Consider the following 14,783-nt stretch of genomic DNA (forward strand, 5'->3'; position numbering starts at 1 on the left):
TTTAGCAAAACGTGAATTCTACTGGATCACATCACAATTACCTCTATAACACTGTCAAAGTGCACATTCTACATAAAAGTTTACCGCAAAGATGAAATGAAACTGTATCTCAAAGTCTTATAAAAATGATAAGTATGAATTATGATTGCTTTCATATGAGTATTTTAGTAGAATTCCTTCTGAAACCACTTGTCATTAGTAAGTCCTTCGGAGGCAAGGAAACTATAGACTTTGTTTTCCCAATCTAGAACTGTCTGGATCCTATCAACTCTTTCATCTGCCTTCTTCCCTAGAAACTTCTCACTCTAAACACTCCTCTTTCCTCCCAAACATTATTTTTCCTTTTTCTTAACCAACTCTTTCATCTTGTACCCCAGTATTTAACCTCTAGAATTTTCTTCCCCATTCCCGAAAAAAAAAAAAAAGTAAAAATAGCAAAGCAAGCAATGTGTAAAAATATGTAACTCCCATTTCATAGCACATTCATTACATTTACTGAAAACTTCAGTTCCAAATTTTGTTCTCTATAAAGACTATGTTTCTCTTAAGAGCCAAAAGCCCAAGGACAGTCTGATTTTATACTATTTAGGTTTTCTGTGGTACATTACATATCAAAGTATATAAAGATGCCTTACTGTAAAAAGCAGTGTTAGTCTTGTCAGTTGCAATACTGAAGAAACTTACCTCTAAAATCTTGTCAAGGGAGGTTATAGCACCAATATAATCTGAGTTTTCAAAAGCATCAAGGGCCTGTGAACGTAAACGCTGCATTTCATCTGATTTTATAAGTTGGGACTGGGCTTCCTTTTCTTCATTTTCACTTGGATTAGATTTGAGCTATAGGAATAATAAACAGGTTTTTCCATCTCTTAAGTCTAATACCCATAGTATACACAATGATCTAACCATTCCTAATTAAGTTCATTGGGGAGAAAGGATCGACACACCAGCAAACCTTGCTTGTCTTGTCCACTAACTTGCTCCTGGTGCTGACCACCATGGAAAGCAACAGCAAAGGCACCTCCCACCAGTGTGGTGTGCATGAGCGAGCAGTGGAGCGAGGGTCAAAGACCTGGACCCCCAGACACAGGAAGCAAATATATTTAGAAACATGAGAGGGTAGAGAAGAACGGAGAATAAAGGAAAGCACCATTCTCACTTTCTTATGTATAGCTCTAGAGGAAAATAATGAGTTTTATGTATTTTGCTTTCTAGTTATACTTCCTAAGTATTTTTAAGTATAAAATAATTTTACCAAAATAATAAAAAAAAAACCACAGGGAAAGAGAGACAGAGGGCATTTTTAGAGCTTATAAGACAGAAAAGCATTTGATGCTGGAGGGGCTAAGGTATAATAAGAAAGAAAGAATATATAAGGAAAAATAAGAGTATTAGTAATACCTTATTTAAAAGGCTTATCATGTGGTTTTAAGAGGTTTACACCTTGTCTCTTTTTATTTTAAACAGGAGGCCCAGTGCATGGATTCGTGCACCGGTGGGGTCCCTTGGAGTGGCCTGCGGTGATCGGGCTGAAACCAGCATTCCAACATCCCCCTGAGGGATGTAGTAGTGCACGAAGTGGCAGGCGGGTGGGAGGAGCCAGAGCCTGGGCTGGGCACCGCGCCCCTCCTACTCATCCCGGCCCTGCTAGGTAAGCTCACTGCCACTAGGAAAGCTCACTGCCACCCTGCTGCGGTCTCCATGCACCAGTCCTAGGGCGATACCAGCACACCCGTGACCAAGAAGCAGCTGCGGGTTCATGCCCAGTCAGTCCTGACGCCGGTCCCGATCCCAGTCCCGGTCCAGATGGGGGAGGGGCACGCAGGAGGAATGCCCGCAGGAGAGGCTCACGCCGCTGCAGCTGCATTCACTAGCCATGAGCCTGGCATCTAGCACCTGTCAGTCAGCTGAGCAGCACTCCCACTGTGGGAGCGCAGTGATCATCAGGGGGCTGCTCCTGCATTGAGCACCTGTCCTCTGGTGGTCAGTGTGTGTCATAGCGACCAGTCGAATGCTTAGGCTTTTATATAGATAGATATTTTTATTGATTTTGAAAGAGAGAGGAAGGGAGAGGGGGGAGAGAGAGAGAGAAACATCAATGTGAGAGCAGATTATCAATCAGATCAGCTGCCTCCTGCACACCCCCAACCGGGGATCGAGCCTGCAATCCGGGCATGTGGCCTGACCAGGAATCAAACTGGCAACCTTTTGATGCACAAGATGATACCCAACCAACTGAACCACACCAACTAGGGCCCTTGTCTCTTTTTAAACAACATTATCCATGTATAATGTATATATCAACAATTCACTAATTTTGGGTGTGTAATTCTATGATTTTTAATAAATTAACCATGTATGCAACCATCTCTGCATTTTTAGACAATTTATGTCACCCCAATAAGATTCTTTGTGCCTGTTTACAGTTCATCACCGCTCCCAGCCTGGTCTCATACACAATGACTCTTAATAATTTCTTCCTCCAGATGGAAACATTAAGCTTAATGGCTCAGAAAAATGCAGTGCAACATTAAAAAGCAACTGACTTTAAACAACATAAACTGATGAACAAAAATAGATTCAGAGACACAGAAGCATTGAACAGACCATCCAACCTCAGAGGGAAAGCAGGGGGGGGTGCATGCATATAAGCATAACCCATGGACACAGACAGTGCAGGAGGTGAGGACATGTGCTGGGGGGTGGGAACAGCTGGGGAGAGGTCAATGGGGGGAAAAGGAGACATATGTAATACTTTAAACAATAAAGAATTTAAATTTTAAAAAAAGCTACAGACTTTTTTGATGACTTTTTTAAGATTAGTTATGTAATAATTCCTGAAATCTAATATTCTTATTAAGATGAGAATTGTAGTTGCTAGGTTCCAATTTTGGGTGCGGTGAAGACAATAGTTGATTTCTAAAAAGGTCTCTCCTTCAATTGACCAATCATACTGCTTCCCCTTTTAGTGAATTTATTTTGTAAAAAACACCCCCAGAACCACCTAGTAGGAGAAAATACTCCAAAGGAGAAACATTAAGATTATTATCACTTGATAGAGGCTCTATATTTCTCCATTTGTTTTTAGGATACTTTAGGTATTCTATTTCGTCTGTATAACCTCTGGCTTTTGAAGGAATAGATAGGACTCCAAGTAGTCATAGGTAACTAGGAAGGAATTGGTCACCTCAGCTTGCTCTGGCTGGGAGTGGACTGTCACTGCATGACTGAGTTATCCAGCTGAAGGTGAGTTGCATTACGGCCATGGAATGCTTGTCTATAACTGTCTTATCATCCTTATTAGAGTGGTCTTGAATACTTCTGATAGACTACATTGGAAGGAGTACAAATGTGAGTGTGTGCTGTCTCTTTGCTCTCGGTAAAAGTAGAAGTTTATTGATAACTTGTTTTCTATATGTTCACCACTGCTCCCTTTTGGATAGATTGTATTGGAATGTATTAAAGAGTGCCTCTTCTGGATAAAATTTGCATCTTTCCTCTCCTAATCTTTATAGTTAGTCTCTTCCACACAATTTTTTTTGTTGGAAGGTGAGAGAGGGGAAAGTCAGTGGACAAGGCAAGCTATAAGCTTTAAACAATTGCCACTTATACCAATCTAGCACACGTAAATGTTTTCTGTAGTGATAACATTTACACAACATTTTTATTTTGCCTTTTAACTAACTTTATTTTCCACAACTAGGTCTATAAAGCAACACCATCTATACTAATAAAAGGATAATATGCTAATTAGGTCAACGTCTTCCGGACGTCCTCCCGGACAAAGCCGCAGCGGCTGCCCAAGGCTTAGGCAGGCCACGGGTGGCAGCTGCTAATGCAAGGGCCCAAGGCTCAGGCAACAAGGCTCAGGCAACGAGGCTCAGGCAAGCCATGGCGGCTGGCAGTGGCAGCAGCAGAGGCGTGATGGAGGCATCACCTTCCCCTGATCAGCCGGTTGCCTCCCACAGAGGGAGGCCAGATTGTGTCAGTAGGACCTCCCCTGAGGGCTCCCAGACTGTGAGAGGGGGCAGGCCGGGCTGAGGGACCCTCCCCCCCAGTGCACGAATTTTTGTGCACTGGGCCTCTAGTATATACTATATAATTCTTGCTAATGAACATTCTTTAGTATCTTTGAGAAAATATTTTCCTTTCATAATACAGATTTTTCTGCAAAAGTTGTTTATATTTGCAATGTTAACATTATATATGACTGGAAACATTTCCTTCAAATTCCATCAACATTAGGCTCTATATTATTTATTTATTTTTGCTTAATGTAACAGACAGTGGTCACTCTAAATAGTTCCAATTAGTTCCAATGTTTATCTCCTCACTTAGAAAGACTGAATAATGGAGGTATTGGCTTTGAATTTGTACCTCTGTGCTGTTCACCTGATAACATTCTTTTATCATTTGTCCAGCAGAATCTTGGTTCTAAATGCTTAAAATTTAATCAATTTAATATAATGTTAACTGATAAGTTCTTCTCAATAGTCCCATTTTATGATCCTGTCTCCTCCTCTGCCATCTACTGGTATACCCTTGGGACACTATACTTCTATCCAAAGGATATGAATTTGAGATTTTCTAATTATTAATCTGAATTCTAAATCCGGGTATTCCAGATAACCCAGACATACTTCAAATAAAACTTAACATAAGCCCTGGCCAGTGTGGCTCAGTTGGTTGGAGGATAATTTGGTATACAGAAAGATAGCAGTAGATTTGATTCCTGGTCAGGGCACATACTACCTAGGTTTTGGGTTCAATCCCAAGCCGGGACATGTACGGGAGGCAACTGATCAATGTTTCTCTCTCACATTGATGTTTTCTTCCTCTCTCTCTCTCTCTCTTCCTCTCTCTCTCTCTCTCAAATCAGTGAAAAACATATCCTCGGGTAAGGATTTTTTTTTTAATTTTTAAATACTTTAAAATGTGTGAATTCTGTACTTGTATTGTTCTCTAAACCAAATCCAATCTAATTATAATTATTCTTACACACAAAACTGTTACATACATATTTTTAATATATTTTTACTGATTTCAGAGAGGAAGGGAGAGGGAAAGAGAGATAAACATAGGAGAAAAATCTTTGAAACCCAAGGCTTGGTGATAAGTCTTAGGCATAATACCAAAACACTACCCACAGGGGAAAAAAAGTTAATAAATTAGACTTCATAAACATCTTAAAAACTTTTGTTCTGAAAGATCTGGTAAAAAGTTGACAAGAGAGACTGGTAGAAAATATTTGCAAACCACATATGTGATGAAGTATCTAAAATGTATCTAAAATATATAAAGAACTCCCAAAACACATAGTGAAAAAGCAAACAATCCAATTAGAACATAGGCAAAAGACATGAACAGCCATTATACCAAAAAGGACTTATAGATAGCAAATAAACACATGGAAAGATCATTAGTCATTAGAGAAATGTGAATTAAAACAACAATGCACTATCACTATACACTTCTCAGAATGGGTAAAATAAAAATTAGTAACAATACCAAATATGAGCAAGGATGCCAAGGAACATAAAATGGCTCAGTCACTTTGGAAAGCAAGTTGGTGGTTTCTTATAAAACTAAACGTGCAATTACAACCCAGAAATTGCACTCCTGGGTACTTACTTATCCCAGCAAAATGAAAATTTACATTTATACTACAACCTATATGAAAATGTTCACAGTAGTTTTATTCATAATAGCCAAAAAGTGAAAACAATGCAAATGTCTATCAATTAATGAATGGATAAATAAAATGTGTCCTACACATACCATGAAATACTCAGCAATTAAAAGGAATAAGCTAAGTGATATATGCAACAATCTGGATGACTCTCCAGGGAATTATCCTGGGGGGGAAGGGGAGTCATTTCCAAAAGGTAACATACATATGTACACAAAATTTTTTAAATATCAAAATTTAAGAAATGATTAACAAATCAGTGTTTGCTTGGAGTTATGGATGAGGGGCTGAAGAATTATGGAAGAGAAGTAGGTGTGGTTATTAACGGGCAACAGCAGGGATCAACAGGAGGAATATCATTCTGGCAATAAATAGTTCAGTACCTTGACTGTGATGATAGATATAAAAAAAAAAAGTGTAGAGTTAATACACACAGAGAAATGAACACTAGTAAAACTGTGAGCACCTAAATGGACTGGTAGATTGTATCAATGTCAATATCCTGGTTGTAGTATTGTAGTATCTATACTAATAAAAGGGTAATATGCTAATTAGACCAGATAGACAGGACATCTTCCGGATGTCCTTCCGGACGTCCTTCCGGACAAAGCCGCAGGGGCTGCAAGGCCGAGGGCAGGCAGCTGCAGCGGCCAGCAGTGGCAGCAGCAGGCGGGGTGATGGGGGCGGTGCCTTCCCCTGATCGGCCCAGTCGCCTCCCAGAGGGAGGCCAGACTGCGGCTTAGGCCCGCTCCCCACTTAAGCTGTCAGTAGGACATACCCTGAGGGCTCCCGGATTGTGAGAGGTGGCAGGTCAGGCTGAGCGCCCCCCCATCCCCCCCCCACCCCAAGTGCACGAATTTTCATGCACTGGGCCTCTAGTAGTTTTTTAAGATGCTATCATTGGGGGAAACTGGGGATTGGGTAAAAGGTACAAAGAATCTCTGTGTTAATTACAATTTCATGGGAATCTACGACTTTCTCAAAACTTTAAATTAAAAATTAAATATTCAGTACTGATGCGCATTCTCTTGGAAGAATCCTATAACAATAAGAGCAAGGATAGTGTTAAAAACACACCAGCAGAAGCATGACTGTCAGAGAACAATCTAAAAGTGAAAAGTGACATGAAAGTTCCCCTTCTTGTTTCTGGGAGGTTTTCATATTGATCACAGAAAGGGCAGTAATTAACCCAAACATACCTAAAGTCCCAAACACTCACTTTTCCAAAAAGATACATTCAATGCCCACTAAGGATTAATTTATGCTAAAGCTTTATTATAAATTGTGCTATTTCGCCCTAGCTGGTTTGGCTCAGTGGATAGAGCGTTGGCCTGAGGACTGAAGGGTCCTGGGTTCGATTCCAGTCAAAGGCAGGTACTTCAGCTGCAGGTTCCCCAGCCCTGGTCAGGGTTTGTGCAGGAGGCAGCCAATCAATGTGCCTCTCTCCCTCTCCCTTCCACTCTCTCTAAAAAATGTATATCAAAAAATATCCTCAGCTGAGGATTAACAACAAAATAAAAATAATAATACATAAATAAGTAAATTGAGTTATTAATGTGTGACTAAAAAAAACTCTAAGCAATATATTTCAGTATTTGTTAAAAAGAAAAAAACACATCCTTGTGTTTTATCATTTATTTATCCATTCAACAGATTTTTATACAACACTTGCTATATACAAAGGACTGAGCTGGAGAAAGGTATGCTCCCAGCACCTTTGTATCTCCACCACTCATCCTTCTGCCTGCTCTCAAGTAGCAAGGAAGATTAGATCAACAGAAAATTACATCCAATGTTATTGAGATCATGAAACAAACTTCTGATTCAAAACTATTATGTTTTCTAGATTTTTCTGCATATAACTGAGCATTGTGGTAAGGCTATGAAAATGTTAGAAATTTTAATTTTATTGTCAGAGTGGATATCATCATAGTACCTAAGCATTTTGATAAACTACAAAAATGCAAATAATGAATAATGGACTCTACATGTATGGCTTTTCTAAACCATTCCAGAAACAAATCCATGTAGAACAAAAATGCAGGTCTTAAAACAAGCCCAAGGAAGGCATAAAGACATTGGACTAGCTATCTCTCTCTAAATCATTTTTCAGGATATACCCCTTTCAATTACATATTATCTTACATTCCCTCAAAAAATCCAAAATGCTTTACGCTTTTTTGTACAGAAATCAAATATTTAACATTATACTGTCTAGCAAAACGAAGGTTTGTTAAATGAACAAATGAAGTGGGAATATAGAGTTCTCTGTTTTCTTTACCCAGTTTTGTAACTTTTCATCTCTGCCTGGTACAGGTTCTTTAGTATAATAATACAACAAAGCTAGTTACGAAAGGCTGCCAGCATAGCAAGTAAAAGGTCAGTTTGTCATAGAGACTCTGGATGCTATTCTGTCCTCTTGAATGAAACCCTCAACAACACTTTACGCTGCGTAAAGTAGCCATATGGGAAACTGAAAAAATCCCTTTTAAGAATCTGTTTCATGGCCCTGGCCAGTGTTGCTCAGTGGTAGAGCGTCAACCCTCCCCACCAAAGGGTCATGGGTTTGATTCTCAGTCAAGGGCACATACATCATTTCAGGTTTGTTCCATGGTCATAGGGCAGGAAGGGGGGCATATGGGAGACAACCAATCAATGTGTCTCTCTCACATTGATGTTTCTCTCCCTTCTTCTCTCTCCTCTTCCTTCCCTTCCTCTCCCCTCTCCCCCGCCCTTTCTCTCTTTCCATCACTCCCTTCCACTCTCTCTAAAAAAAAAATCAATGGAAAAATAACTTCCAGTGAGGATTAACAAAAAAAAAAATTTGTGTCATTACTCCTTTCAAATCAAATAAAGGGGTTCCCAAGTTACTTAGAAGACTGTTAAAATAGCTCAGCTGACATCCCTAGATTCTCACAGAAGACAAAACAGAGCATGTGAGCTACAAAAACTGAGTCAGGATTATGTATTTATTCCTCAGACTTTACCTACCATCTATTAAAGTGATTCTTTGATGTCAGCCACCAATTATTAATTCAAGAACTGTGATTCTTATATACACAAATGAAATGGTTTCCCTTTTAGATATAAAATTATTATTAAATATCTTCCTATAAAATATAAGTCGAATATATTCACTCAAAATAACATGTTCAAAGAGCCAAACACAAATTTAACTTACCACTTTTTTAAAATCATCTTCTGCTTCATCAAGTTTTCCTTGTTTGAGTAATAAGTGGCCTCTCTGTAATCTTGCCTAGAAAAAAAAAAAATAGAAAGGGTGTTTTGAGTGCTATGCATTTCTAAATGTTCTTTAAACACAAAGAATAAAATTAAATAAGCTAATGAAGTATTAATGAAATAATTATTTTTCAATGCCTATTTGATTTGGCACTCTAAGAATATTTCCTGGAACTAACAAATATGTTTAATTTTTTATAAAGTATGCTTCCTTAAAAATACTTTCTGCTATACCCAAAATGTTGAAAACATGTCCACACAAAATCTTGTACATGAATGTTCACAGCAATAGCCAAAAAGTGGAAAACAACCCAAATTCCCATCAAGTAATAAATCAATAAGCAAATGTGATAAAATCCATACAATGGAATTATTTTTCAGCTATAAAAAGGAATAAAATATAAAAACCTTGAAAACTTTATGCTAAGTGAAAAAAAGGCAGACACAAAAGGCTATATAATAGTAAGATTTCATTTATGTGAAATATCCAAATTCCACAGAGACAGAAAAATAAGTGGTTGGCAGGAGCTCACTGCCTGCTGGCCCCCCTCCTGGAGCTCCCCCGGTCCCCCTCCTCTCTTCTCCCCCCACTCATAGCTTGCTGCCCTGCCCCCTCCTTATGCAGTTGGTCGTTACACCTCAGGGCATAACGGATAATTAGCATATTCCTCTCTTATTATATAGGAGGATTGGAGTTTTACTCAGCCATAAAAAAGAATTAAATATTGCCATCGGTGACAACATGAATGGACCTAGAGAGTATTATGCTAAGTGAAAAAAGTGAGAGAAAGAAAAATATCACTTGATTTCACTTATATGTGGAATTTAAAAAAACTAAATAAACAAATAAAAAAACTCACAGATACAGAGAACAAATCCATGGTTGCCAGATGGGAGGATGGTTGAGGGGGAAGGGTGAAAAAGGTGAAAGGAATTAAGAAGTATAAAAATCATGGGGATGTAAAGTATTGCCTAGGGAATAGAGTCAATAATCTATAATAATAAAAGTGTAATATGCTAATTAGACCGGACAGCCGAGCGACCTTCCGGACGTCATTCCAGATGACCTTCCGGATGAAGCTGGGGCTTCGAGGGCTGTGGCAGCCACCGCGGCTGCGAAGGCCAAGCCCCTTGCACGAATTTCGTGCATCAGGCCTCTAGTATTCTAATAACTATGTATGGTGTCAGATAGGCACTTTGACATCGCTCTTAGCAATATTTTTGTGAATCCTTTGTAAAGTATATAAATGTCTAATCACTATGTTATATATCTGAAACTAATATTGTATGTCAACTGTAATTGAAAAGTTAAAATAAAGTTTTAAAAGAGAGAAACCACATACATGTTCCACTAAAACTTATATGTTACTTTTATGATAAAGTTTCCCCAATTCTCTGTTAAAAGCATCAACACACATAAAAAGCAGTATTAAAGCTTCTTCAACCAGCTAATAGCTACTATAGTATTAGGATAATGAGCTACTTAACCTTTGTGAAAGGTTGTGCTTAGCTAGGTAGGTAAAGTAATATGTGAGCATAAACAAGTCATCTTTTCTGTCAATAAACAGTTTAGACAGCCACCATGTTGGCCACATGACTTGCAGCTCCCTGGGGGCCACCATCTTGAAACAGCAAAGGCCAACCCCTCCCTTTGAATTAGCCAATCGTGCAAGACTGTGCGCCTGAGCTCCAGTCAAGAGTGAGGGACAGGTCACGTGTGTCAGGAATTAAAAAGCCAAGCAGACTGCCTGCTTGGTGTGCGCGTGCTTCCAGACCATGTGTGCGCACCCTTCTACATAGAAGTAAAGATGTTTGCCTTGCTGCCTGGCTCCTGAGTATGTTTTGTGTGCTACCAGGACCCCTGAATTTGGGGGCTCACCTTATTTCTTACAAATAGATTAAAGAAAATTAGATACTTGGGAATTTCATCTTAAAATAATAGTAATATTTCAAACCAAACATTCACCCATATCTAATTATCTCAAATTCTTTTTGAAATATGGCAGGATATAAACAATAAATAAGTTATCAAATTAATTTTGAAACCATCTAATTGGTCCTATTATTTTAAGCCATTACACTGACCTGCCAATTGTCAAAATATCCCATTAGGTTGTAAATTCCTCCACTTCTGAAGTCTATGTGTTGGTCCTAGGGGAGAATTCTGTCTAATTCACCACAAACCATTGCTTAGTTATCTCCTTTTATTGTTCCTGCTACTGACTAATTGAAACTGTCATTAGTAACTGGACAGCCTCTTAATTTAACAGCCTCTGAGTCAACTCATTTCTCAGCCTCACTTCTTGCCCTGCACTTCATCCTCCACACAGAGGTCTTCCTAAATGACAGAGTGAACATCACTGCCACACTTCTAAAAATTATCTAATGTACCCACTGTTCCTCTTTCACAGACCTTTGATGTCAGCGACTTTGGAAGGCTCTTATTACCCAGTCCACTACATCATAGTGGCTTTCTATATCCTCCAGCTATGCCTACCCAGCATGCCAGTCCTCACCTTAACAAACAAATCACCTCTTCCAAGTTCCCTTAAATTAAACCTTAAAGAAAGTTTAGATGCACTTACTGCAGTGAAATCCATCTTCAATTCAATCACTCTAGTTAAATCAGGAAGTGCTGCTTTTGATTTTCCCATAGCTAAAAAGGCAGTAGCTCTTCGATAGTAAGCAACATAGTTATCTGGGTCACCATCTGAAAATTAAAATAATATTAGCACTCAGTAATTTATTTAAAAAACCAAGTCACCTGAACAATATTAGAATTTGCAATTCTATTAAGAAAGGTTAAGAAAAGAATTTCTTTATCAATAATGAATTGTGTTGCCTAGCAAGATCACTGCAAATAAATCCAGAACAGGGGTCATCAAACTGGTCTTTCAGCCAAACCCAATCCACAAACTTCAAGTTAAAAATAGTTTTTACATTTTTAAAGAGTTGTCAAAAAAATTAGAAAAATATTCAACAAAGCCTATAATATTTATTATCTAGCCCAGGGGTCCTCAAACTTTTTAAACAGGGGGCCAGTTCACTGTCCCTCAGACCATTGGAGGGCCGGACTATAGTTTAAAAAAAAAAAACTATGAACAAATTCCTATGCGCACTGCGGGCCCGGGACGAGTCGGCTGCTAAGCAGGACAGGCAGCGGCACCCGGCGAGCCGGATAAATGTCCTTGCATGTGGCCCGCGGGCCGTAGTTTGAGGACCCCTGACTAGCCCTTGAGAGAAAAAGTTTGCCCACCTCTAGTCTGAAATACTAACTATATTCAACTCATAACTTTGTCTTTACTGAAATTTTCTTAAGTACTGATTGAAAATATGGACTATGCACTTATTCACAGGATTTTGGAAAATTATAGACTTCCAATTAAATTGATATTGTGCAACCTCTGCTCCCTCACAAACTCCAACTAAAATGGCAGTGAAGAAATAAAGGTGCAATGCTTAGACAAAGAATGAGTGAGACTAAAGAGCAATACTAGATAAGTCGAAAATATCTGAACAAAGGAAAGCAGATGGATGAGTTAAGTTTTTGAGCTAATTCCACTCTGCTCAGCACCTACAAATTGGGGAAAGAGTGAATTCAATTAGAAACAAACCTCATGCTGCTGAACAATCCTTCCAGAAAGCAACTTTGAAATCCTATCTAATAAAGAGGGAATATGCAAATTGACAGTCACACCATCACAAATATGCAGCGCCCACAGGGAAGGCGGGATTCCGTAACACAAGACAGCTGCACCCACAGCAGAGGCTGAGTTCCCATACGAGCCTTAATGAGCAATCAGCAGGGACCTGAGGCTGCGCCTCCCGCCCAGTGGGGCTTGACAGGGGACCTGAGGTTGAACCTCCCCCCACCCGGTGCCAGGTCAGGGGACCTGAGGCTGTGCCCCCTGCCCGGCGGGGTTTGACAAGGGTGGGGCCGGCTGGGTCTGGATCTCGCCAATGGGGGTGGGGCCGGCCGGGTCTGGGTCTCGTGCAATTCTGAGGTGCCGCGGGTGGGCAGGGACTTGACTCTGGGTCCCACGGTGCGGCCCAGACTCTGATAGGAGGAAGATTTTTATATATATTTTACTACTTTTCTTTCATCTCTGACACTTCTATTATAGAGAAAGGTAAATAGCAATATTAAAATATTTCCTCTAATTAATCCCCTTTTAATGTGCACAAATTTCATGCACCAGGCCACCAGTCTATATTAATAAAATAATAATATGCTAATTAGACCAGGGGCTTAGCAGGCCTGCAAACCACCCCCAGGCCCTCGCCCAGGCTGCCCTGCCCCCCAGCCCAGGCTGCCCCACCCCCAGCAGGGACTCCCACCCCATCAGGGGGCTGGCTGGCCTGCAAACTGCCTCAGGCCCCTCGCTCAGGCCACCCACTCCCCAGTGGGGACCCCCACTCTGATGGGGGCATGGATGGCTTGCAAACAGCCCTCAGCCCCTCACCCAGGCTGGCCCCGCCCCCAGTGGAGACCCCCACCCTGATGGAGGCGTTGATGGCCTGCAAACAGCCCTCAGCCCCTCACCCAGGCCTGCCTGCCCCCAGCAGAGACCCCCCACCCTGATGGGAGTATAGCCAGCCTGCAAATGGCCCTCAGACCCTCACCCAGGCCGGCCACGACCCCCAGCGGAGACCCCCACCCTGATGGGAGTATAGCCAGCCTGTAAATGGCCCTCAGACCCTCACCCAGGCCGGCCACAACCCCCAGCGAGGACCCTCACCCAATTGGGGCATGGCCAGCCTGCAAATGGCCCTCAGTTGGTCAGTCTGCAAACAGCCCCTCACCCAGGCTGGCCATGCCCCCCAGCGGAGACTCCCACCCCAATGGGGGTGTGGTCGGCCTGAAAACCACCCCAGGCCTCTCGCTCAGGCCGGCCCCACTCCCCAAGGGGACCCCCACCCTGATCTGGGAGCCCCTTCAGGGCACACCAGCTGGCCGCCACTCATGCACCAGGCCTCTATCTTCTATACTAATAAAAGGGTAATATGCTAATTAGACCGGGAGACCTTCTGGACAAAGCCATGGTGGTGGGGCTGAGGCAGAGGTGGTTAGGGTGATCAGGCCGGCAGGGGGTCGCAGTTGGGGGCGAGCAGGCCAACAGGGCGGGGTAGTTGGGGGTGAGCAGGCCGGCAGGGGGGTACAGTTGGGGGTGAGCAAGCCAGCGGGGGGGGGGCAGTTGGGGGCAAACAGGCCAGCGGGGGGGGGAGGCAGTTGGGGACGAGCAGGCCAGCGGGGGGGGGGGGGCCGTTGGGGACAAGCAGGCCGGCAGAGGGGGCAGTTGGGGGTGAGCAGGCCAGCAGGCAGAGTGCTTAGGGGCGATCAGGCAGGCAGGCAGGTGAGCGGTTAGGAGCCAGCAGTCCCGGATTGTGAGAGGGTTGTCCGACTGCCAGTTTAGGCCTGATCCCTAAACTCCCAGTCAGACATCCCTGAGGGGTCCCAGATTGGAGAGGGTGCAGGCCGAGCTGAGGGACACCCCCACTCCCGTGCATGAATTTTGTGCAACGGGCCATTAGTATATATATAAAATGTTAAAAATTATATATATATATATATATATATATATATATATATATATATATGCACACAGAAGTCCATCATTATAAAATTTACCACTAAAACTCACTAAAAATTCTACCCTGCCAAAACCGGTTTGGCTCAGTGGATAGAGCGTCGGCCTGCGGACTGAAGGGTCCCGGGTTCGATTCCGGTCAAGGGCATGTACCTTGGTTGCGGGCACATCCCCAGTGGGAGGTGTGCAGGAGGCAGCTGATCGATGTTTCTCTCTCATCGATGTTTCTAGCTCTCTATCCCTCTCCTTTCCTCTCTGTAAAATAT

The 14,783-nt window shown here is 41.8% G+C and overlaps 1 protein-coding gene across 1 annotated transcript in view; it reads right to left on the bottom strand.

Annotated features, from left to right (window-relative positions):
- DNAJC3 (DnaJ heat shock protein family (Hsp40) member C3) overlaps positions 1-14,783 on the bottom strand; it is a 74,016-nt gene that overhangs the window by 28,524 nt on the left and 30,709 nt on the right. The window contains exons 3-5 of the mRNA XM_080660863.1: positions 11,515-11,639; positions 8,871-8,945; positions 685-837 (exon numbers count right to left, since the gene is read on the bottom strand). Of these exons, the coding sequence (XP_080516989.1) occupies positions 685-837; positions 8,871-8,945; positions 11,515-11,639 (353 nt within the window). The remainder of the gene's footprint in view (positions 1-684; positions 838-8,870; positions 8,946-11,514; positions 11,640-14,783) is intronic.

This window comes from Plecotus auritus (assembly GCF_963455305.1).
Source record: "Plecotus auritus genome assembly, chromosome: 3".
Taxonomy (NCBI): domain Eukaryota; kingdom Metazoa; phylum Chordata; class Mammalia; order Chiroptera; family Vespertilionidae; genus Plecotus; species Plecotus auritus.